At 43.9% G+C, this 23,997-nt stretch overlaps 1 protein-coding gene across 1 annotated transcript in view; it reads left to right on the top strand.

Moving 5' to 3' along the window:
- Positions 1-23,997, top strand: part of LOC124010601 (transmembrane protein 211-like) — a 171,713-nt gene that overhangs the window by 31,154 nt on the left and 116,562 nt on the right. The window contains exon 2 of the mRNA XM_046323257.1: positions 8,078-8,216. Coding sequence (XP_046179213.1) covers positions 8,078-8,216 — 139 coding nt within the window. The remainder of the gene's footprint in view (positions 1-8,077; positions 8,217-23,997) is intronic.

Here is a 23,997-nt window from a genome sequence, read left to right as displayed (position 1 = left end):
CACCCTGGGCCAGTGTTTCCTATATATCTACTTTAGATGCAGAACAGCCACAGTGATAATAATGTCCTCATATAACAGCATAGGGCTGTTCTCCACTGTCTATTCATTCTCCTCATGTTCTCCACTGTCTATTCATTCTCCTCATGTTCTCCACTGTCTATTCATTCTCCTCATGTTCTCCACTGTCTATTCATTCTCCTCATGTTCTCCACTGTCTATTCATTCTCCTCATGTTCTCCACTGTCCATTCATTCTCCTCATGTTCTCCACTGTCTATTCATTCTCCTCATGTTCTCCACTTATTCATTCTCCTCATGTTCTCCACTGTCTATTCATTCTCCTCATGTTCTCCACTGTCTATTCATTCTCCTCATGTTCTCCACTGTCTATTCATTCTCCTCATGTTCTCCACTTATTCATTCTCCTCATGTTTTCCACTGTCCATTCATTCTCCTCATGTTCTCCACTGTCTATTCATTCTCCTCATGTTCTCCACTGTCTATTCATTCTCCTCATGTTCTCCACTTATTCATTCTCCTCATGTTCTCCACTGTCTATTCATTCTCCTCATGTTCTCCACTGTCTATTCATTCTCCTCATGTTCTCCACTGTCTATTCATTCTCCTCATGTTCTCCACTGTCTATTCATTCTCCTCATGTTCTCCACTTATTCATTCTCCTCATGTTTTCCACTGTCCATTCATTCTCCTCATGTTCTCCACTGTCTATTCATTCTCCTCATGTTCTCCACTGTCTATTCATTCTCCTCATGTTCTCCACTTATTCATTCTCCTCATGTTTTCCACTGTCCATTCATTCTCCTCATGTTCTCCACTGTCTATTCATTCTCCTCATGTTCTCCACTGTCTATTCATTCTCCTCATGTTCTCCACTTATTCATTCTCCTCATGTTTTCCACTGTCCATTCATTCTCCTCATGTTCTCCACTGTCTATTCATTCTCCTCATGTTTTCCACTGTCCATTCATTCTCCTCATGTTCTCCACTGTCCATTCATTCTCCTCATGTTCTCCACTGTCTATTCATTCTCCTCATGCTCTCCACTGTCTATTCATTCTCCTCATGTTCTCCACTTATTCATTCTCCTCATGTTCTCCACTGTCTATCCATTCTCCTCATGTTTTCCACTGTCTATTCATTCTCCTCATGTTCTCCACTGTCTATTCATTCCCCTCATGTTCTCCACTGTCTATTCATTCTCCTCATGTTCTCCACTGTCCATTCTCCTCATGTTCTCCACTGTCTATTCATTCCCCTCATGTTCTCCACTGTCTATTCATTATCCTCATGTTCTCCACTGTCTATTCATTCTCCTCATGTTCTCCACTGTCCATTCTCCTCATGTTCTCCACTGTCCATTCTCCTCATGTTCTCCACTGTCCATTCTCCTCATGTTTTCCACTGTCTATTCATTCTCCTCGTGTTCTCCACTGTCTATTCATTCTCCTCATGTTCTCCACTGTCTATTCATTCTCCTCATGTTCTCCACTGTCTATTCATTCTCCTCATGTTCTCCACTGTCTATTCATTCTCCTCATGTTCTCCACTGTCTATTCATTCTCCTCATGTTCTCCACTGTCCATTCTCCTCATGTTCTCCACTGTCCATTCTCCTCATGTTCTCCACTGTCTATTCATTCTCCGCATGTTCTCCACTGTCTCTTCATTCTCCTCATGTTCTCCACTGTCTATTCATTTTCCTCATGTTCTCCACTGTCTCTTCATTCTCCTCATGTTCTCCACTGTCTATTCATTCTCCGCATGTTCTCCACTGTCTCTTCATTCTCCTCATGTTCTCCACTGTCTATTCATTATCCTCATGTTCTCCACTGTCCATTCATTCTCCTCATGTTCTCCACTGTCCATTCTCCTCATGTTCTCCACTGTCCATTCTCCTCATGTTCTCCACTGTCTATTCATTCTCCGCATGTTCTCCACTGTCTCTTCATTCTCCTCATGTTCTCCACTGTCTATTCATTCTCCGCATGTTCTCCACTGTCTATTCATTCTCCTCGTGTTCTCCACTGTCTATTCATTCTCCTCATGTTCTCCACTGTCCATCCTCCTCATGTTCTCCACTGTCTATTCATTCTCCTCATGTTCTCCACTGTCTATTCATTCTCCTCATGTTCTCCACTGTCTATTCATTATCCTCATGTTCTCCACTGTCCATTCATTCTCCTCATGTTCTCCACTGTCCATTCTCCTCATGTTCTCCACTGTCCATTCTCCTCATGTTCTCCACTGTCTATTCATTCTCCGCATGTTCTCCACTGTCTCTTCATTCTCCTCATGTTCTCCACTGTCTATTCATTTTCCTCATGTTCTCCACTGTCTCTTCATTCTCCTCATGTTCTCCACTGTCTATTCATTCTCCGCATGTTCTCCACTGTCTCTTCATTCTCCTCATGTTCTCCACTGTCCATTCTCCTCATGTTCTCCACTGTCCATTCTCCTCATGTTCTCCACTGTCCATTCTCCTCATGTTCTCCACTGTCTATTCATTCTCCGCATGTTCTCCACTGTCTCTTCATTCTCCTCATGTTCTCCACTGTCTATTCATTCTCCGCATGTTCTCCACTGTCTATTCATTCTCCTCGTGTTCTCCACTGTCTATTCATTCTCCTCATGTTCTCCACTGTCCATCCTCCTCATGTTCTCCACTGTCTATTCATTCTCCTCATGTTCTCCACTGTCTATTCATTCTCCTCGTGTTCTCCACTGTCTCTTCATTCTCCTCATGTTCTCCACTGTCTCTTCATTCTCCTCATGTTCTCCACTGTCCATTCATTCTCCTCATGTTCTCCACTGTCTATTCATTTTCCTCATGTTCTCCACTGTCCATTCTCCTCATGTTCTCCACTGTCTATTCATTCTCCGCATGTTCTCCACTGTCTCTTCATTCTCCTCATGTTCTCCACTGTCTATTCATTCTCCGCATGTTCTCCACTGTCTATTCATTCTCCTCGTGTTCTCCACTGTCTATTCATTCTCCTCATGTTCTCCACTGTCTATTCATTCTCCGCATGTTCTCCACTGTCTATTCATTCTCCTCGTGTTCTCCACTGTCTATTCATTCTCCTCATGTTCTCCACTGTCTATTCATTCTCCGCATGTTCTCCACTGTCTCTTCATTCTCCTCATGTTCTCCACTGTCTATTCATTTTCCTCATGTTCTCCACTGTCTCTTCATTCTCCTCATGTTCTCCACTGTCTATTCATTCTCCGCATGTTCTCCACTGTCTCTTCATTCTCCTCATGTTCTCCACTGTCTCTTCATTCTCCTCATGTTCTCCACTGTCCATTCATTCTCCTCATGTTCTCCACTGTCCATTCTCCTCATGTTCTCCACTGTCCATTCTCCTCATGTTCTCCACTGTCTATTCATTCTCCGCATGTTCTCCACTGTCTCTTCATTCTCCTCATGTTCTCCACTGTCTATTCATTCTCCGCATGTTCTCCACTGTCTATTCATTCTCCTCGTGTTCTCCACTGTCTATTCATTCTCCTCATGTTCTCCACTGTCCATCCTCCTCATGTTCTCCACTGTCTATTCATTCTCCTCATGTTCTCCACTGTCTATTCATTATCCTCATGTTCTCCACTGTCCATTCATTCTCCTCATGTTCTCCACTGTCCATTCTCCTCATGTTCTCCACTGTCCATTCTCCTCATGTTCTCCACTGTCTATTCATTCTCCGCATGTTCTCCACTGTCCATTCTCCTCATGTTCTCCACTGTCTATTCATTCTCCGCATGTTCTCCACTGTCTCTTCATTCTCCTCATGTTCTCCACTGTCTATTCATTTTCCTCATGTTCTCCACTGTCTCTTCATTCTCCTCATGTTCTCCACTGTCTATTCATTCTCCGCATGTTCTCCACTGTCTATTCATTCTCCTCGTGTTCTCCACTGTCTATTCATTCTCCTCATGTTCTCCACTGTCCATCCTCCTCATGTTCTCCACTGTCTATTCATTCTCCTCATGTTCTCCACTGTCTATTCATTCTCCTCATGTTCTCCACTGTCTATTCATTATCCTCATGTTCTCCACTGTCCATTCATTCTCCTCATGTTCTCCACTGTCCATTCTCCTCATGTTCTCCACTGTCCATTCTCCTCATGTTCTCCACTGTCTATTCATTCTCCGCATGTTCTCCACTGTCTCTTCATTCTCCTCATGTTCTCCACTGTCTATTCATTTTCCTCATGTTCTCCACTGTCTCTTCATTCTCCTCATGTTCTCCACTGTCTATTCATTCTCCGCATGTTCTCCACTGTCTCTTCATTCTCCTCATGTTCTCCACTGTCTCTTCATTCTCCTCATGTTCTCCACTGTCTATTCATTCTCCGCATGTTCTCCACTGTCTCTTCATTCTCCTCATGTTCTCCACTGTCTATTCATTCTCCGCATGTTCTCCACTGTCTATTCATTCTCCTCGTGTTCTCCACTGTCTATTCATTCTCCTCATGTTCTCCACTGTCCATCCTCCTCATGTTCTCCACTGTCTATTCATTCTCCTCATGTTCTCCACTGTCTATTCATTCTCCTCATGTTCTCCACTGTCTATTCATTATCCTCATGTTCTCCACTGTCCATTCATTCTCCTCATGTTCTCCACTGTCCATTCTCCTCATGTTCTCCACTGTCCATTCTCCTCATGTTCTCCACTGTCTATTCATTCTCCGCATGTTCTCCACTGTCTCTTCATTCTCCTCATGTTCTCCACTGTCTATTCATTTTCCTCATGTTCTCCACTGTCTCTTCATTCTCCTCATGTTCTCCACTGTCTATTCATTCTCCACATGTTCTCCACTGTCTCTTCATTCTCCTCATGTTCTCCACTATCTATTCATTATCCTAATGTTCTCCACTGTCCATTCATTCTCCTCATGTTCTCCACTGTCCATTCTCCTCATGTTCTCCACTGTCCATTCTCCTCATGTTCTCCACTGTCTATTCATTCTCCGCATGTTCTCCACTGTCTCTTCATTCTCCTCATGTTCTCCACTGTCTATTCATTCTCCTCATGTTCTCCACTGTCTATTCATTCTCCTCATGTTCTCCACTGTCTATTCATTCTCATCATGTTCTCCACTGTCTATTCATTCTCCTCATGTTCTCCACTGTCTATTCATTCTCCTCATGTTCTCCACCAAAATCAGAATAGACATTTTTGTTTTTACAATTTCCCTCTTCAGTGTGACTTCAAATTGACTTTCTCCATCTCCATCTTGTTGTGCTGTTTCAGTGCTCTGCGTAGTTATTCACATATAATTAAAATCTATTTAGAAAGCATCACTGAAAATGTCAGCGCTATTAGAACCCAATTTTCTACTAAGTAACTGTGCTCTAAGCAGTGTGCAGCATGCCACAATGCAGCAGTGGAAAAGGGCCTCTCAGGTCCTTCTTTCTGTCTTGTCTGTAAGTAAACGATGTGATGATAATGAGGTCATTATAACGTGTTTGTATCATCAACAGCTGAACACTTCTGACACATGCTCCCGAGAAACACACATGTGAAGACTTGATTGATGTTGGCCGCGTAGATTGAAATGTAGGTTTTGTTTTATAGACGCCAACGGGGCAACAAATGTGATAGGCTTTATTAGTCTCGGGAGTTCCTTTACATGGCAAGTGCAAAATGCCATGTGAATAAATCTATTACTGCTTCCCAGTTAATTTGCTGAATGAAACAAGAGCCACAGAAACACACAAACAACTCTTCTGGTAGTGGAGAAATATGCTGTAACCTGTAGCTCCATACAGTAAATGACTGCTTCTGCTAAGTGGGTATGTATTTTGGGGACTATAATACTGTGGTGAATAGATGGCCTTTCCCACTCCAGCCTTGCATCCCCCCCCCCCTTCCCTCTCCTCTCCTCTGCTCTATAAGGCCCAGCATATTTTTTTTATGTGTCACTGTGAATGTAAAAGCGCCCGGCAGGGAGGCAACTAGGCTCTACACTAGGAGGCTGTGAGCCAAGCAGGACCCAGCAACGAGGGAAAGAACTAGACATTCCCATGCATACATCAATATCATTTTAGTGAGAGAGGAAAAGAGAATAAAGAACTTAATATTGAATGGCTTTTCTATATCCGTTAGCCTAGTCTGCATACCTTCCTCTCATAATATCAGCAATGCAGCACCAGCACCTTTGTCATTACCATCATCGTCATCATCACCATCATCGTAAATCAATATTGTTCACTATTGATTATTGCTTGGATTATGATCCATTAATAAACGTTGATTTAACCCAGTGTAACAGCACATATCTCCTCCCTTTCTTTCTGACTCCTTCGTAATGATGGAGCTATTCAGCTGCACAATTATTTTTCTTGGAAGGTAATGACACAATTCTAAAAAGGTTGCATATGAATTTCTTTCCACAATCACCAGACACACTTGTAAAGGACACTCACTATTGTGACTGTGAGTGCTTTGAGTGCAATGTAAGAGCTTTATAAATGACAGTGTTGGAGAGGGAAGGCATTGACGGAAACTTTATGTATGATAGATAAAGATAACTCATTTAATCTCAACCAAGTTATTCTGGTGTAGTTATTGCATCTCTGCTCTAAATAGAGTGTAGAGTAACAGCAGCATCTCAGAACAGCAGGGGTTGCTGCTTTTTCATATCTCTCCTTTTTTTCTTACCTTCATCAAACAATGAAGGCAACCGTCCCCATTTTCTCCGGGGGTAGGAATAGATGTATGAAGGAGGACATGCAGCAGCTTGATCAAAGCCAGAGAATGAATGAAGAGACTCCTTGCTCACACACACATTTTCAGTTCTGCCCACCAATTTTCTATGGGATTAAGGTCAGGGCTTTGTGATGGCCATTCCAATACCTTGACATTATTGTCCTTAAGCCATTTTGCCACAATTTTGGAAGTATGCTTGGGGTCATTGTCCATTTGGAAGAACCATTTGTGACCAATTTTGAACTTCCTGAATGATGTCTTGAGATGTTGCTTCAATATATCCACATAATTTTCCTGCATCATGATGCCATCTATTTTGTGAAGTGCACCAGTCCCTCCTGCAGCAAAGCACCCCCACAACATGATGCTGCCACCCCCGTGCTTCACGGTTGGGATGGTGTTCTTCGGCTTGCAAGCCTCCCCCTTTTTCTTCGAAACATAACGATGGTCATTATGGCCAAACAGTTCTATTTTTGTTTCATCAGACCAGAGGACATTTCTTCAAAAAGTACAATCTTTGGAGCAGTGGCTTCTTCCTTGCTGAGTGGCCTTTCAGGTTATGTCGATATAGGACTCGTTCTACTGTGGATATAGATACTTTTGTACCTGTTTCCTCCAGCATCTTCACAAGGTCCTTTGCTGTTGTTCTGGGATTGATTTGCACTTTTCGCATTAAAGTACGTTAATCTCTAGAAGACAGAACGCGTCTCCTTCCTGAGCGGTATGACGGCTGCATGGTCCCATGGTGTTTCTACTTGCGTACTATTGTTTGCACAGATGAACGTGGTACCTTCAGGCGTTTATAAATTGCTCCCAAGGATGAACCAAGCTTGTGGAGGTCTACAATTCTTTTGGTGGATTTCTTTATATTTTCCCATGATGTCAAGCAAGGAGGCACTGAGTTTGAAATAGGCCTTGAAATACATCCACAGGTACACCTCCAATTGACTGAAATTATGTCATTTAGCCTATCAGCTTTTAAAGCCATGACATAATTGTCTATAATTTTCAAAGCTGTTTAAAGGCACAGTCAATTAGTGTATGTAAACTTCTGACCCACTGGAATTGTGATACAGTGAATTATAAGTGAAATAATCTGTCTGTAAAGAATTGTTGTAAGAATTACTTGTGTCATGCACAAAGTAGATGTCCTAACCGATTTTCTAAAACTATAGTTTGTTATCAAGAAATTTGTGGAGTGGTAGAAAAACGAGTTTTAATGACTCCAACCTAAGTGTATGTAGACTTCCCGACTTCAACTGTATACCTACTACACTTGTATGTGTCACAGTCACTATTGACAATGTCTTTGGATAAAAGCATCTGATTAAATGTTCTGTGTGTTTCAGACGAGTGTAGTGCTCTGTTCTGGAGGATGTGCTGTACTGGCGGTCAGCTCCCTGTTGGCCATCATCACCATCTTCTTGCCCAGCGGAGGCTGTGAGAGGAGGATCTGTACACTGGCTGGATACATGCAGATGACTGCGGGTGAGTACAGAACAAACACTTCACAAACAACACACACACTTTCTATTACCTAGACGGTAGATTGATTTGTTTAATCAACGGCTGACATACAAGTTCAAGGTGAATCATAAGAAGGCATTAGTTATGAATGAAGTCCCTTGGTCACATTTCTCTGCTTGGACCTTCTTTTGTGATCTAGATAGGCTACATGTTCAACCTCAGTGTTCTCTATAGGTAAGAGACAGCTCAGTGTACAGATACTTACGAGCAACACACAGATAAAGATGCCTATCATCTGAAGTAAAGAGGAGCTCACTTTGTTGCCAAGGCACATCACTCACACCAAACCAAATGGAAGCTGCTGCTCTTCAGGCCTCCAGCGGGCCGTTGCTAGGTTACGGGCTGCGGTGCGGTGGTGGAGTGAAGTGTTATGCTGGCGTAGAGCGATATGAGGAGGGCACTGGGGAGATTTAGAGGAGGCAGGAAAAAGACAATTACAGACCCTTAACACAGGTCATTGGTTCAGGAGGACGTGTGTCGTATCAAGGCCCTGCTTCCATTCAAACAGAGAAGTAGCCCCATAAACTAAGCATGGTTACTGGTGATGAGATGCTCAGGGTTTAATGTGATGTACACACGACACCAGCCAAGTAAACTAAGCATGGTTACTGGTGATGAGATGCTCAGGGTTTAATGTGATGTACACACGACACCAGCCAAGTAAACTAAGCATGGTTACTGGTGATGAGATGCTCAGGGTTTAATGTGATGTACACACGACACCAGCCAAGTAAACTAAGCATGGTTACTGGTGATGAGATGCTCAGGGTTTAATGTGATGTACACACGACACCAGCCAAGTAAACTAAGCATGGTTACTGGTGATGAGATGCTCAGGGTTTAATGTGATGTACACACGACACCAGCCAAGTAAACTAAGCATGGTTACTGGTGATGAGATGCTCAGGGTTTAATGTGATGTACACACGACACCAGCCAAGTAAACTAAGCATGGTTACTGGTGATGAGATGCTCAGGGTTTAATGTGATGTACACACGACACCAGCCAAGTAAACTAAGCATGGTTACTGGTGATGAGATGCTCAGGGTTTAATGTGATGTACACACGACACCAGCCAAGTAAACTAAGCATGGTTACTGGTGATGAGATGCTCAGGGTTTAATGTGATGTACACACGACACCAGCCAAGTAAACTAAGCATGGTTACTGGTGATGAGATGCTCAGGGTTTAATGTGATGTACACACGACACCAGCCAAGTAAACTAAGCATGGTTACTGGTGATGAGATGCTCAGGGTTTAATGTGATGTACACACGACACCAGCCAAGTAAACTAAGCATGGTTACTGGTGATGAGATGCTCAGGGTTTAATGTGATGTACACACGACACCAGCCAAGTAAACTAAGCATGGTTACTGGTGATGAGATGCTCAGGGTTTAATGTGATGTACACACGACACCAGCCAAGTGAACTAAGCAGCCCTAGCCGCTGCCCACCACCCTGGTGCATAGGCCTTCCACTCACTGTATAGAGTGTGTGCACGTTTGTCCGTTCATGTGTGTTTGTCTCTAGTTACGTGTTTATCACATTGTGTGAGGTTAGGATATCTGAAGGACACACACTACTGTCGTGTCTTTGGCTATGCCGGGTTAAGTGATATGACATGCTATTCTATAAAATCCTGTCTGTGTAATTAATATTACCTCATTGAGCTAATCATGTAAATGTAATTAACTAGAAAGTCGGGCACCACAAAATAATATCTTCCGAATAAACTCTTAAAGACCTAGTAATATTTTACATCAATGGCAGTCAATATCAATCGTCACCCTATTTCAGTCTCATCTGAAAGTTGTAAATTCTTGGTTATCTTCACGAACTCTGGCTAACAAGTTGAATCAGCAATACAAAATTGGGTTGAATTATTTATTTACTAAATACCTAACTAATCACACAGAATTACATATACACAGAATGAACCATACATTGAATACAAATTATGTCATAAAGGAAAACGTCCCTAGAGTACGGAGCAGATATGACAGCTGGTTACACAAAGAAAAGGGGACTGGGTTTGAGTGAAAGAGCGGGACGACTGAAGAACAAAGGTAGGCAGCTACTCTATTGTAAATACAAAATCTTGTGCATTCTAAATTACCGCTCATTTGGAAAAGGAAAATACAATAAATATTTACTCTGAGCTGCGCTTCGGTAGGTTGGTTGTAGATGCTGGTTGTGTTGGCCAACAGAGATCTTCCTGTCCTCGGAAGAATGTCTCTGGTGGTAAATTGGATACGTTATAGTAACATCGTTGTGTGGTTGATGGAATATTCTGTCTGTTCTTTCCGAGCCCACGTTTGCAGCTGCTGTTGCTAACTGAACGGCTAGGAGGTATCACTTCTGTAGTGAATAAGAGTTCAAAATTCATACCATTCGCAACCAAAGCTCACGCTGAGGTTGGCTTTGTTCTGTAGTTATTATCTGAACCCTTCTGACATCGGATCGTCATCCTAATGTACCCGGAACAGCAAGTTATATTGTCGTCAAGGCTTTATATAGGAAGGGAGAGGAGGGCGCGTTTTATAGTTTAACCAATGTCTCTTCACATGGGCGTAAGCAGTTGGTGTAAGCAGTTTTGGTGTTGATGTGGTATTACTTTGTCATACTTTGAACTGACTGAATGCCAGTTGGTGTTGTTTCTATATTGTGGAGCTCTGCCCCATAGGGGAGCTCTGCTCCTAGTGGTTTACCCTGCTGCCTAGGCAGCGAACAGCCTGAGAGAAAATGATACACACCTGCAGCCAATAGGAGTACAGGTGTACTTATATAAGGGGATGCTTCCCCACAATCAGCCTCCCATTATCTTCAGTGACAGGACTGGACTGATGAATCCTAGAAGAGAAGAGAGAAGACTCAGGACGAACACGCCGTCGATATCATGGTCTCGACGTCATCCTTCTTGAGGAAACCTTTTCTACCCCCCAAATATATTTTAATTAAGAGCACAGTGTCGCTGCTCCACTATGGCGTCTATGGACCCACACAACTTATGTGTCGTGTGTTTGGATTCGCAGCACGCTAGGGGCGACCTCACAGATCCCCTGGAATGCCCAAGCTGCACCCTCCTTTCTTTAAAGGAGAGGAAACAGCTGTGGGGGTTTTGCAGGGTAGATCTCCCTCTGGAAGACGCCATGTCTGTGCTAACCTCAGGTTCTGAGGCGTCATATGACGACGGCGCCTCCGGAGATGGCGAAGATGTTGGGAAGTGTCTGGGTTTTTCTCCGGGAAAAATCCAGTATACTGACCGAGGCTGACATGGCCCCCTCCCTAGGGAGAGTGAGGGGAATTTCACATCCTTGAGTGAGGAAGAGAGTTCTTAGCAGCCCTCTCCTACGCAATGGCCTGTTTGCGCTCTGACTTTACAGGGCTCAATGTGAGCCGTCTAAATACACTGCCCCCCATTCCCCCCAACCCAGAGGAGAATATGATGGTGGGTCACGCTTTGGCAAGCTAGAGGAGGAGAAGATGCAGCTCGCTAGACACCTGCCATTGACAGGAGGGTCTAGAGCAGGTTCAAAAGAGCCTTCTTACTCCACCTGCTCTAGTAGACCTGGGTCTACAGCCAGACGGAGAGCCCATCGAGCAGCAGCACCCGGTGCACCAGGAGCGGGCTGCGCCCCTCCGGCAGCATCAGAGATGGCAGAGGCTCCACCGGTGAGAGAGATTTTCATTTCCTCGCCCTGATGGCCTAGGTGCAGCCAGAAGAGACGACGGCCATGACGGGACGAGGGGGAGAGGACGGGAGAGAGCGCAGCACTTCGTGTGACAGCGCCCACTGCTCTTCCCCCACCCCTGCAAAGGGGGTGGAGGAGCCAATGTGTCAGTTGTTAATAAAGAATGTGTTCCATCTACCTTTGTCACAAGAGAACCTCTTTTCCATAACAAACTTCAGGTTCAGACCATTCAGGTTCCTTCTCTCTCTATCTCTCTCTCTCTTCCTCTCACCACCACCCATCATGAGTGCATAGCTGACCACACACGAGGATGTTGTGGAAATGGCATGAGGGCAGCAAAGCGGACACTCTTGATGAGCCGCTATGCTATACCTCATAAAAACCCTGTACCCCCAGGAGTAATGTGGTTAAGGGCTTAAAGAGCAGCTTGCGTACACAGCCCCATGTTGGGCCGATGACGCAATCGCTGTTGGGGGACAGCACTCTAACTCAGGCAGGCGTCGCAGTTAGTGCAGCTCAGACCCATGCTGCGTTCACGGAGGGCTGGAACCACAAGGTTACACATATAACCAAAGTGTCGGCACCCCCGGTTCTCACAGAAAGCGCCAAAATTTCCTCCCCCTTTCGAGGGGGCCCACCCTGGGCTGTCCCACCACATCAGTGTCGAGGGACAGCGGCGACTTGGGCCGTAGAGGAATACAGGTCCTTTCTACTGTCTGTACCACAGCTTTGGGCTCTCCCGCTCTCAGAGCATTACTCAGTGTGGCAACGAAGTTGCACCCTCTCCCCCTGGCTAAGCCGGATGCTGGAGAAGGGTTATGCCATCCAATTCCACCGAACTCCTCCCGTTTTTCGGGCATGCTGGAGACTGTGATGAAAATGCCAGAGAAAGTAGCCGCTCTTGTGAAAAAGATTACGAAACTTTTGGTGAAGGAAGCAGTCACAGTAGTTTCCCAAGAGCAAAGGAACAGCAGGCTATATTCGCCCTACTTCCTAGTGCCAAAAAAGCCAATATTGGCCAATATTGGATTTACGCACTCTCAATGAGAGCGTAGCCAAACGGCCCTTTCTGGAATGTATCCACAACAAAGACTTGGCACCTCGCACCTTTTCCAAATGCGTGGAGGCGGCATTGGAACTTTTGCGTTGTCAAGGGATAAGGCTACAAACCTACCTAGATAACCTACTGGTTCTCACCCCATCAGCAGAGCTGGCGATCGCACACACAACACAGACAGTGATTCATCTCACACGTCTGAGGTTGCTGTGAATTGGGAAAAGAGTGAGCCCTGGCAAAGTCATCAGATTGTCTACCTGGGATTACAGCTAGACAACTGTGACTATGAAGGCTCGAATTTCAGATCCTCAATTGGCTGCCTTGTTGCTAGCCCTACGAACGTTTTATCCGAATCACACGGTGACGGCGCATTCCGTCATAACACTCTTGGGTCTGCCCACTCCATGGTTCCGCTGGGACTTCTACACATGCACATAACACAGTGATGGTTTGCCCAACTATGACTGGACCCAGTGAGGAACCGTCGTCGTCGTGTAGTGTCCTCCAACATTCTGGTGCTTACAGACGCTTTTCTGACATGTCAGGCTCGGGCGGTTGGAGGTGTGTGGCCTCCCTTGGGACGCCACATGGTTGGAAAACCGAACCACAGTAGCCTACATAAATCGGCAAGGATGAGTCAGGGCTCCTGCACTCCACTGGGTGGTGGAGGAATTGTGGCTGTGGGCTCATGAGCACCTTCGTTCATTGACAGCAGCACACATTCCAGGCTATCAGAACATTGGAGTATACCTTATGTCTCGATGAGTGGCAGCTGCACCCCAACATTGTTCTCCAAATATGGGAACGGTTCGGGAGAGGCGAGGTGGACCTATTCACATCATTACAGTACTATTAGACAAATCTTTAATACTGACGGAGTTTGAGTGCATATATCTGCTTGTACAGATTAGTATGGCTCATATTCTGTTTTATCTGCCCACTAGTCATTGCCTATGCCTCTAGACTGAGTAGGGCGGATTAGACTGAGGACGCAGTACATTGTGACACGGTTTGTTTTCATAGTGTGTTACAGTACTGCGGGATTTGGCCGCAGCCATTGCTGTACCCGACTTTTTCATTAAGTGGGAAGTGTTAGGCTCGGCATGGTGTACATTTTGGAGCGTTGCGCTCCACCTTAAACCACTAGGAGCAGAGCTCCCCTATGGGGCGGAGCTCCACGATATAGAGCAATAGTTACCGGAGTTATAACTCCAGTTCTATGAGTGGAGCGGAGCCCCATTAAGACTTAAGGCCCTGCCGATCCCCAGTCTCGCTGAAGATAATTTTTCGGGAGGCTGATTGTGGGGAAGCATCCCCTTATATAGGGACACCTGTACTCCTATTGGCTGCAGGTGTGTGCATAATTTTCTCTCTGGCTGTTCACTGCCTAGGCAGTGAGGTAAACCACTAGGAGCAGAGCTCCCCTATGGGACTCCGCTCCACTCATAGAACTGGAGCTACAACTCCGGTAACTATCGTTTTTAAGCTGTCGTTAAAAAATACTGTTGTTCAATCAGGGTGTCAAATTGGCCAGTGTTACCTGGTGTTGATTTTTCAGTTTAACTTTCTTGAGTTGATTCAAGTGTTAAATCAACACTCATTGATGTAAAAGAACCCCAGTGTTTGTGTTAACCTCTCTGGGATATGTGGTACGCTAGCGTCCCACCTGGCCAAAAGCCAGAGAAAATGCAGAGCGCCTAATTCAAATAAATTACTATAAAAATCTAACTTTCATGAAATCACACATGCAAGATAGCAAATTAAAGCTACACTTGTTGTGAATCCAGCCAACATGTCAGATTTCAAAAAGCAAACGATGCTATTATCTGAGGATAGCACCATAGTAAACAAAGAGAGCAAAGCATATTTCAACCCTGCGACAAAAACGCATAAATAAAAATATAATTCATGCCTTACCTTAGACAAGCTTCTTTTGCTGGCACTCCAATATGTCCCATAAACATCACAAATGGTCCTTTTGTTCGATTAATTCCGACGATATATATCCAAAATTCAATTTATTTGGCGAGTTTGATCCAGAAAAACACCGGTTCCAACTTGCGCAACATGACTACAAAATATCTACAAAACTTTGCCAAAACATTTCAAACTACTTTTTTAAATACAACTTTAGGTATTTTTTTTTACGTAAATCTATAAATATATAATCTATAAAATTTAAGACTGGGTGATCTGTGTTCAATACAGGAGGGAAATAAACTGTTGCATGCTTTCTGGTCAAGCGCCTCTAGCTAACAGTACACTTCAAGTTAAGTTCAAGATGGCCGTACTTCTTCATTACACAAAGGAATAACCTCAACCAATTTCTAAAGACTTTTGACATCTAGTGGAAGTGATAGGAACGGCAAGAAGGTCCCTTAGAAATCTGGATTCCCAATGAAAATTCATTGAAAAGAGAGTGACCTCAAAAATAAAATCTGAATGGTTTGTCCTTGGGGTTTTGCCTGCTAAATAAGTTCTGTTATACTCACAGACATGATTCAAACAGGTTTAGAAACTTCAGAGTGGTTTCTATCCAAATCTACGAATAATATGCATATCGTATCTTCTGAGGATGAGTAGCAGGCAGTTGCATTTGGGCATGCATTTCATCCGGATGTGAAAATACTGCCCCCTGTCACCAAGAAGTTTAAATAACCAGTGTTAAACTAAAACCACGCCCATCATTATCATATTTCCCAGCATGCTCTATTACAGTTTGATTTTTAGAATTGTTTCTTTCTATGTCTATGTTTTTGCATTGATTGATTAATTAATCTTGTGCTACTAATTAACATACCATTTTCTTAGCTAATCCAATCTGTTATATGGATTTATTACATCCGTTACTGAAATGGTTGTTCCAGTTTAGATGCTTAAGGTAGTCTCATATCTTAGTTTTCCCAACCCGGCAGACATTCTGAAAGCAGGTTGTGGTTGAATAAAAATTCAAAATGTTGGATATTCCCACTCTGGCTGGATTCCAACAGGAATTTACACATCACTTTGCAAACCAGCATAATGTGACTTGCAGGCCTGATTTTTCCTGTAAACTATGAGTTTTAGATCACTGTATTAGAGTAAAGCTAGGCCCTCAAAATAAGGCCCTATGAATTATGTGTTGCATTGTGATAAATAATTTAATAACATATTAACTTAGGATCTCACTTGGTGAGGGCCACCACACTGAAAATGGATGAATGCAACAAACATGTCCATGTCACTAACAAATACAGTCATGGGTGATAACTCTACAATTCACTCGAAGGCAAGGCACATTGGAAAATATGTAAACAAGGCTTTTAACTTAACAGTGTGTTAATTTAACACTGAAAATTATGGATTTGTATAAGCACTGAATGAGTGTTAAATGTAACACTCTCAGTGTTGAAATAACACTCTAGAATTTGCTGTGAAGTTATCAGTGAACACCATACCAGTGTAAATGTAACATTGACCTAGTGTGAAAATTGAATTCCAAAGCGTTCAATACAAGTATCAGTGAACACCATAACAGTGTACATTTAACACTGACCTAGTGTAAACATCGAATTCTAAAGTGTTATATACAAGATTATATACAAGGTATAAACACCGAGTTAGTATAACATGTGAATGTCACTGGTGTTGGAAAGTATCGGTGTTAAAAGTTCAACATTTTGAAAAGTGTAAATTCAACACTTTCTGGTGGTTCTCATGTAAACACTTCAAAAGTGTGAAATTGAACACCCACAATTTTTAAATATTTTTTGTATTTTTATTTCACCTTTATTTAACCAGGTAGAATGGTTGAGAACAAGTTCTCAGTTACATTTACATTTACATTTAGGTCATTTAGCAGACGCTCTTATCCAGAGCGACTTACAAATTGGTACATTCACCTTATGACATCCAGTGGAACAGTCACTTTACAACTGCGACCTGGCCAAGATAAAGCATAGCAGTGTGAACAGACAGTAACACAGAGTTACACATGGAGTAAACAATAAACAAGTCAATAACACAGTAGAAAAAAAGAGTCTATATACATTGTGTGCAAAAGGCATGAGGAGGTAGGCAATAAATAGGCCATAGGAGTGAATAATTACAATTTAGCAGATTAACACTGGAGTGATAAATGATCAGATGAACATGTGCAGGTAGAGATACTGGTGTGCAAGAGAGCAGAAAAGTAAATAAAATAAAAACAGTATGGGGATGAGGTAGGTAAATTGGGTGGGCTATTTACCGATGGACTATGTACAGTTGCAGCGATCGGTTAGCTGCTCAGATAGCAAAAGTTTAAAGTTAGTGAGGGAGATAAAAGTCTCCAACTTCAAGGATTTTTGCTAAACTTTACCTAGCATGGACTTGTAGATGACCTGGAGCCAGTGGGTCTGGCGACGAATATGTAGCGAGGGCCAGCCGACTAGAGCACACAGGTCGCATTGGTGGGTGGTAATAAGGTGCTTTAGTAACAAAGCGGATGGCACTGTGATTAACTGCATCCAGTTTGCTGAGTAGAGTATTGGAAGCTATTTTGTAGATGACATCGCCGAAGTCGAGGATCGGTAGGATAGTCAGTTTTACTAGGGTAAGTTTGGCGGCGTGAGTGAAGGAGGCTTTGTTGCTAAATAGAAAGCCGATTCTAGATTTGATTTTGGATTGGAGATGTTTGATATGAGTCTGGAAGGAGAGTTTACAGTCTAGCCAGACACCTAGATACTTATAGATGTCCACATATTCTAGGTCGGAACCATCCAGGGTGGTGATGCTAGTCGGGCGTGCGGGTGCAGGCAGCGAATGTTTGAAAAGATTGCATTTGGTTTTACTAGCATTTAAGAGCAGTTGGAGGCCAAGGAAGGAGTGTTGTATGGCATTGAAGCTCGTTTGGAGGTTAGATAGCACAGTGTCCAAGGAAGGGCCAGAAGTATACAGAAGTATACAGAACAGTCTGCGTAGAGGTGGATCAGGGAATCGCCCGCAGCAAGAGCAACATCATTGATATATACAGAGAAAAGAGTCGGCCCGAGAATTGAACTCTGTGGCACCCCCATAGAGACTGCCAGAGGACCGGACAACATGCCCTCTTATTTGACACACTGAACTCTGTCTGCAAAGTAGTTGGAGAACCAGGCAAGGCAGTCATTAGAAAAACCGAGGCTACTGAGTCTGCCGATAAGAATATATGGTGATTGACAGAGTCGAAAGCCTTGGCCAGGTCGATGAAGATGGCTGCACAGTACAATCTTTTATCGATGGCGGTTATGATATCGTTTAGTACCTTTAGCGTGGCTGAGGTGCACCCGTGACCGGCTCGGAAACAGGATTGCACAGCGGAGAAGGTACGGTGGGATTCGAGATGGTCAGTGATCTGTTTGTTTACTTGGCTTTCGAAGACCTTAGATAGGCAGGGCAGGATGGATATAGGTCTGTAACAGTTTGGGTCCAAGGTGTCTCCCCCCTATGAAGAGGGGGATGACCGCGGCAGCTTTCCAGTCCTTGGGGATCTCAGACGATATGAAAGAGAGGTTGAACAGGCTGGTAATAGGGGTTGCGACAATGGCGGCGGATAGTTTCAGAAATAGAGATTGTCAAGCCCAGCTGATTTGTACGGGTCCAGGTTTTGCAGCTCTTTCAGAACATCTGCTATCTGGATTTGGGTAAAGGAGAAGCTGGGGAGGCTTGGGCGAGTAGCTGCGGGGGGTGGGGGTGGGGGGGTGGAGCTGTTGGCCGAGGTTGGAGTAGCCAGGAGGAAGGCATGGCCAGCCGTTGAGAAATGCTTGTTGACGTTTTCGATTATCATGGATTTATCGGTGGTGACCGTGTTACCTAGCCTTTTCTGCTTGAAAAAGCTGGCATTTGCTTTCCTGACAGACTGCGTGTATTGGTTCCTGACTTCCCTGAACAGTTGCATATCGCGGGGACTATTCGATGCTATTGCAGTCTGCCACAGAATGTTTTTGTGCTGGTCGAGGGAAATCAGGTCTGGGGTGAATCAGGGGCTATATCTGTTCTTAGTTCTGCATTTTTTGAACAGAGCATGCTTATCTAAGATGGTTAGGAAGTTACTTTTAAAGAATGACCAGGCATCCTCAACTGACGGGATGAGGTCAATACCCTTCCAGGATACCCGGGCCAGGTCGATTAGAAAGGCCTGCTCGCAGAAGTGTTTTAGGGAGCGTTTGACAGTGATTAGGGGTGGTCGTTTGACTGCGGACCCGTAGCGGATACAGACAATGAGGCAGTGATCGCTGAGATCCTGATTGAAGACAGCGGAGGTGTATTTGGAGGGCCAGTTGGTCAGGATAACGTCTATGAGGGTGCCCTTGCTTACAGATTTAGGGTTGTACCTGGTGGGTTCCTTGATGATTTGTGTGAGATTGAGGGCATCTAGCTTAGAGTGTAGGACTGCCGGGGTGTTAAGCATATCCCAGTTTAGGTCACCTAACAGAACAAACTCTGAAGCTAGATGGGGGGCGATCAATTCCCAAATGGTGTCCAGGGCACAGCTGGGAGTTGAGGGGGGTCGGTAGCAGGTGGCAACAGTGAGAGACTTATTTCTGGAGAGATGAATTTTTAAAATTAGAAGTTCAAACTGTTTGGGTATGGAACTGGAAAGTATAACATTACTTTGCAGGCTATCTCTGCAGTAGACTGCAACTCCTCCCCCTTTGGCAGTTCTATCTTGACGGAAAATGTTATAGTTGGGTATGGAAATCTCAGAATTTTTGTTGGCCTTCCTAAGCCAGGATTCAGACACAGCAAGGACATCAGGGTTGGCAGAGTGTGCTAAACCAGTGAGTAAAACAAACTTAGGGAGGAGGCTTCTGATGTTGACATGCATGAAACCAAAGCTTTTTTGATCACAGTCAACAAATGAGAGTGCCTGGGGACATGCAGGGCCTGGGTTTACCTCCACATCACCCGCGGAACAGAGGAGGAGTAGAATGAGGGTGTGGCTAAAGGCTATCAAAGCTGGTCTCCTAGAGCGTTGGGGACAAAGAATAAAAGGAGCAGATTTCTGGGCGTGATAGAATATATTCAGGGCATAATGCACAGACAGGGGTATGATGGGGTGCGGGTACAGCGGAGGTAAGCCCAGGCACTGGGTGATGATCAGAGAGGTTGTATCTCTGGACATGCTGGTTGTAATGGGTGAGGTCACCGCATGTGTGGGAGGTGGGACAAAGGAGGTATCAGAGGTATGAAGAGTGGAACTAGGGGGTCCATTGTAAACTACAACAATGATAACTAACCTGAACAACAGTATACAAGGCATATTGACATTTGAGAGAGACATACAGCGAGGCATAAAGTAATCACAGGTGTTGATTGGGAGAGCTAACTAAAACAACAGGTGAGACAACAACAGCTAATCAGCTAGCACAACAACAGCAGGTAAAATGGCGATGACTAGGCAGAGAGGGTCGGATTAACTACACACAGAGCCTGAGTTTGCGGCTGGGGCCGACAGATAAAAAATGAATAAACAGAATGGAGTTCCGTGATTAATGGAGAGTCCAGTAGGCATCAGCTATGTAGCCAAGTGATCATAGTGTCCAGGGGGCAACAGTAGATGGAACAGGGGAGCCCCACTACGCTAGCGACACGGCGTTTAAAGTTAGTAACGTCTGCTCCGACAGAGGCCGGATGAAGGCACAGTGGATGGAGTATTCGTCGGCAGACCAGTCGTGGTGATGCGGCGGGGCGCCGTGTCGACAGAGAATCCAAGCCAGATGGCGAAAGAGGTATTCTGGAATTTAGTTTGCTAGCCGGGAGATGTGCCTGGCTCATGGCTAACTGGTGCTAGCTTCGTGTTATATTAACCGATCAAATTTAGCTGTGTAAGATTAGATCTGCTTCTAGTTTGAAATGATGAGAAAATGTTTATTTATTTTTCCCTTCTCATTTATTTAGTGTCAGCTCAACAGCAGTGATTCTCGTTCGAATAGCTTGACGTATAGCTTGACGAATAGCCAGGGAAGTACTATTTACCACAGGCTAATTAGTAGCTATATTCATTAGTTAGGTTGGATTGCAACCTAAACCTATTGACAAAATCGAGAGCTTAGTTCCTATGCTCGGGCAAATGGCCTTTTAAAAGACCTGCCGCCAACCTCTTTGAACACTTCATACCTCTCCAGCCTCGACATGGGCTGTGTCCACCCAGACTGCAGGTCAGATCGATGCTGATTTGGATTAAGAAGACTCAGATCTCTGAAGAGCGCTTAACAAAGAGCCCAGGCAGTGCTGATGTGGGATCTTAACTTGAGCCACTTTGCTACAACAGCAACATAATCTTGCAGCAACGGGAAATGTGAATTGGATAGTTAATGGATATTTTTGTAGGGTTTGATACATTTTTCGCAAGGGAAAATCAAGTATGACATTTCAAAGTGGAAATTACAAACTTCAGATGCCTTTTTAAAGCTCAAATACACTACAAGTTAAAAAATGTCTCCATTGCAGGAACGTTCTCTTGTAACAGGGCGATCAATTTAAGATCCCACATCTGTACGCAGCTAGTCTAGGCCAGGCAACATCTGCCTGTGTAATATACACTGTATAGCTCTCACTGTTAGGGTCTATTCGGCGTATCACTATACAATACATTGTAACAATGCAGAAGCTTTGGTTTCTTTGTTCAGTTTCGAGGTTGTGTCTCGTCTTGATAAAATGTTTTTTTTGGAGAGCGCACAAAGCCGTAGAACAACTGAGATCAGAAGAGTGTGTGTATGTTTGTTTCCCCAGGCCCTACTGTGTGTGTGTGTGTGTGTGTGTGTGTGTGTGTGTGTGTGTGTGTGTGTGTGTGTGTGTGTGTGTGTGTGTGTGTGTGTGTGTGTGTGTGTGTGTGTGTGTGTGTGTGTGTGTGTGTGTGTGTGTGTGTGTGTGCGTGCGTGCGTGCGTGCGTGTGTGTTTGTGTGTGTGTGTGTATGCGTGTGTGTGTGTGTGTGTGTGTGTGTGTGTGTGTGTGTGTGTGTGTGATATCAAAAGGACTGATAACACTAGAGTGGCAACAATGGCTTCATTATGCTGTGCATATTATCACTATTTTATAAAGGTGTGTTTTCTGTTTTGTTTACCGAGTGTGATAGTGGTGTCGTGTCTGGACTATCATTAAATACGAAGACTGTTATTTTATCAAATCAATTCTCTTTGTGTAATTATTATTATTACGTGATTAAACTAATCATGTAAACTTTAATTAACTCGGAAGTCGGGGCACCACGGGAAAATGTTTATAGAGTATTTCGAGAAATCGACTCTTCAGAAATGTTTATATCTTATCAAAACAGTCTCTTATTAATTTTTTTATTTTACCTTTATTAAACTAGGTAAGTCAGTTAAGAACAAATTCTTATTTTCAATGACGGCCTAGGAACAGTGGGTTAACTGCCTGTTCAGGGGCAGAACGACACATTTGTACATTGTCAGCTCAGGGGTTTGATCTTGCAACCTTCCGCCCCAGGACCAGGACCACCACCTTGAAATGCTTCTTACGAAGCCACTCCTTCATTGCCCGGGCGGAATGTTTGGGATCATTGTCATGCTGAAAGACCCAGCCACGTTTAATCTTCAATGCCCTTGCTGATGGAAGGAGGTTTTCACTCAAAATCTCACGATATATGGCCCCATTCATTCTTTCCTTTACACGGATCAGTCATCCTGGTCCCTTTGCAGAAAAACAGCCCCAAATCATGATGTTTCCACCCCCATGCTTCACAGTAAGTATGGTGTTCTTAGGATGAAACTCAGCATTCTTTGTCCTCCAAACACGACGAGTTGAGTTTTTACCAAAAAGTTATATTTTGGTTTCATCTGACCATATGACATTCTCCCAATCTTCTTCTGGATCATCCAAATGCTCTCTAGCAAACTTCAGACGGGCCTGGACATGTACTGGCTTAAGCAGGGGGACACGTCTGGCACTACAGGATTTGAGTCCCTGGCGGCGTAGTGTGTTACTGATGGTAGGCTTTGTTATTTTGGTCCCAGCTCTCTGCAGATCATTCACTAGGTCCCCCCGTGTGGTTCTGGGATTTTTGCTCACCGTTCTTGTGATCATTTTGACCCCACAGAGTGAGATCTTGCGTGGAGCCCCAGATCGAGGGAGATTATCAGTGGTCTTGTATGTCTTCCATTTCCTAATAATTGCTCCCACAGTTGATTTCTTCAAACCAAGCTGCTTACCTATTGCAGATTCAGTCTTCCCAGCCTGGTGCAGGTCTACAATTTTGTTTCTGGTGTCCTTTGACAGCTCTTTGGTCTTGGCCATAGTGGAGTTTGGAGTGTGACTGATTGAGGTTGTGGACAGGTGTCTTTTATACTGATAACAAGTTCAAACAGGTGTCATTAATACAGGTAACGAGTAGAGGACAGAGGAGCCTCTTAAAGAAGAAGTTACAGGTCTGTGAGAGCCAGAAATCTTGCTTGTTTGTAGGTGACCAAATACTTATTTTCCACCATAATTTGCAAATAAATAAATTAGAAATCCTACAAAGTGATTTTCTGGATTTTTTTCTTCTAATTTTGTCTGTCATAGTTGTGTACCTATGATGAAAATTACAGGCCTCTCATCTTTTTAAGTGGGAGAACTTGCACAATTGGTGGCTGACTAAATACTTTTTTGCCCCACTGTATTGGTAACTGACAATGATAGAAAAGCCCATAGTGGTCTAAGCCGATATCTCGGCTTGGTAGACAAAAGAAAGAGGTTGGGACTGAGAAAGAGCGGGAAAGATTAAATGAATTCACTACACACAGTCTATAATGATATTAATTGAAATGCTAATCCTTTGCACATGAACGGCCACTCATTTATATATTTACACCCGTATGTTGTTGTTGTCGTATCTGTTGAAATGCTCGATCGTCCTGTAGAGTTCATCAGAGTCTCTGGTTAACTTTCCCAGAAGTCATGTCTCTCGTGGTTGTAGGTGGTTAGAATGGATACTGCAGAGTACTATTCGTAAATGTTCTCATAGAATAGATGCTTCGGCGGTTG

The sequence above is a fragment of the Oncorhynchus gorbuscha genome, linkage group LG02 (assembly GCF_021184085.1).
Source record: "Oncorhynchus gorbuscha isolate QuinsamMale2020 ecotype Even-year linkage group LG02, OgorEven_v1.0, whole genome shotgun sequence".
NCBI classification, from domain to species: domain Eukaryota; kingdom Metazoa; phylum Chordata; class Actinopteri; order Salmoniformes; family Salmonidae; genus Oncorhynchus; species Oncorhynchus gorbuscha.
Note: the sequence above shows the minus strand (reverse complement) of the source record. Positions and strands in the feature narration are given on the sequence as shown.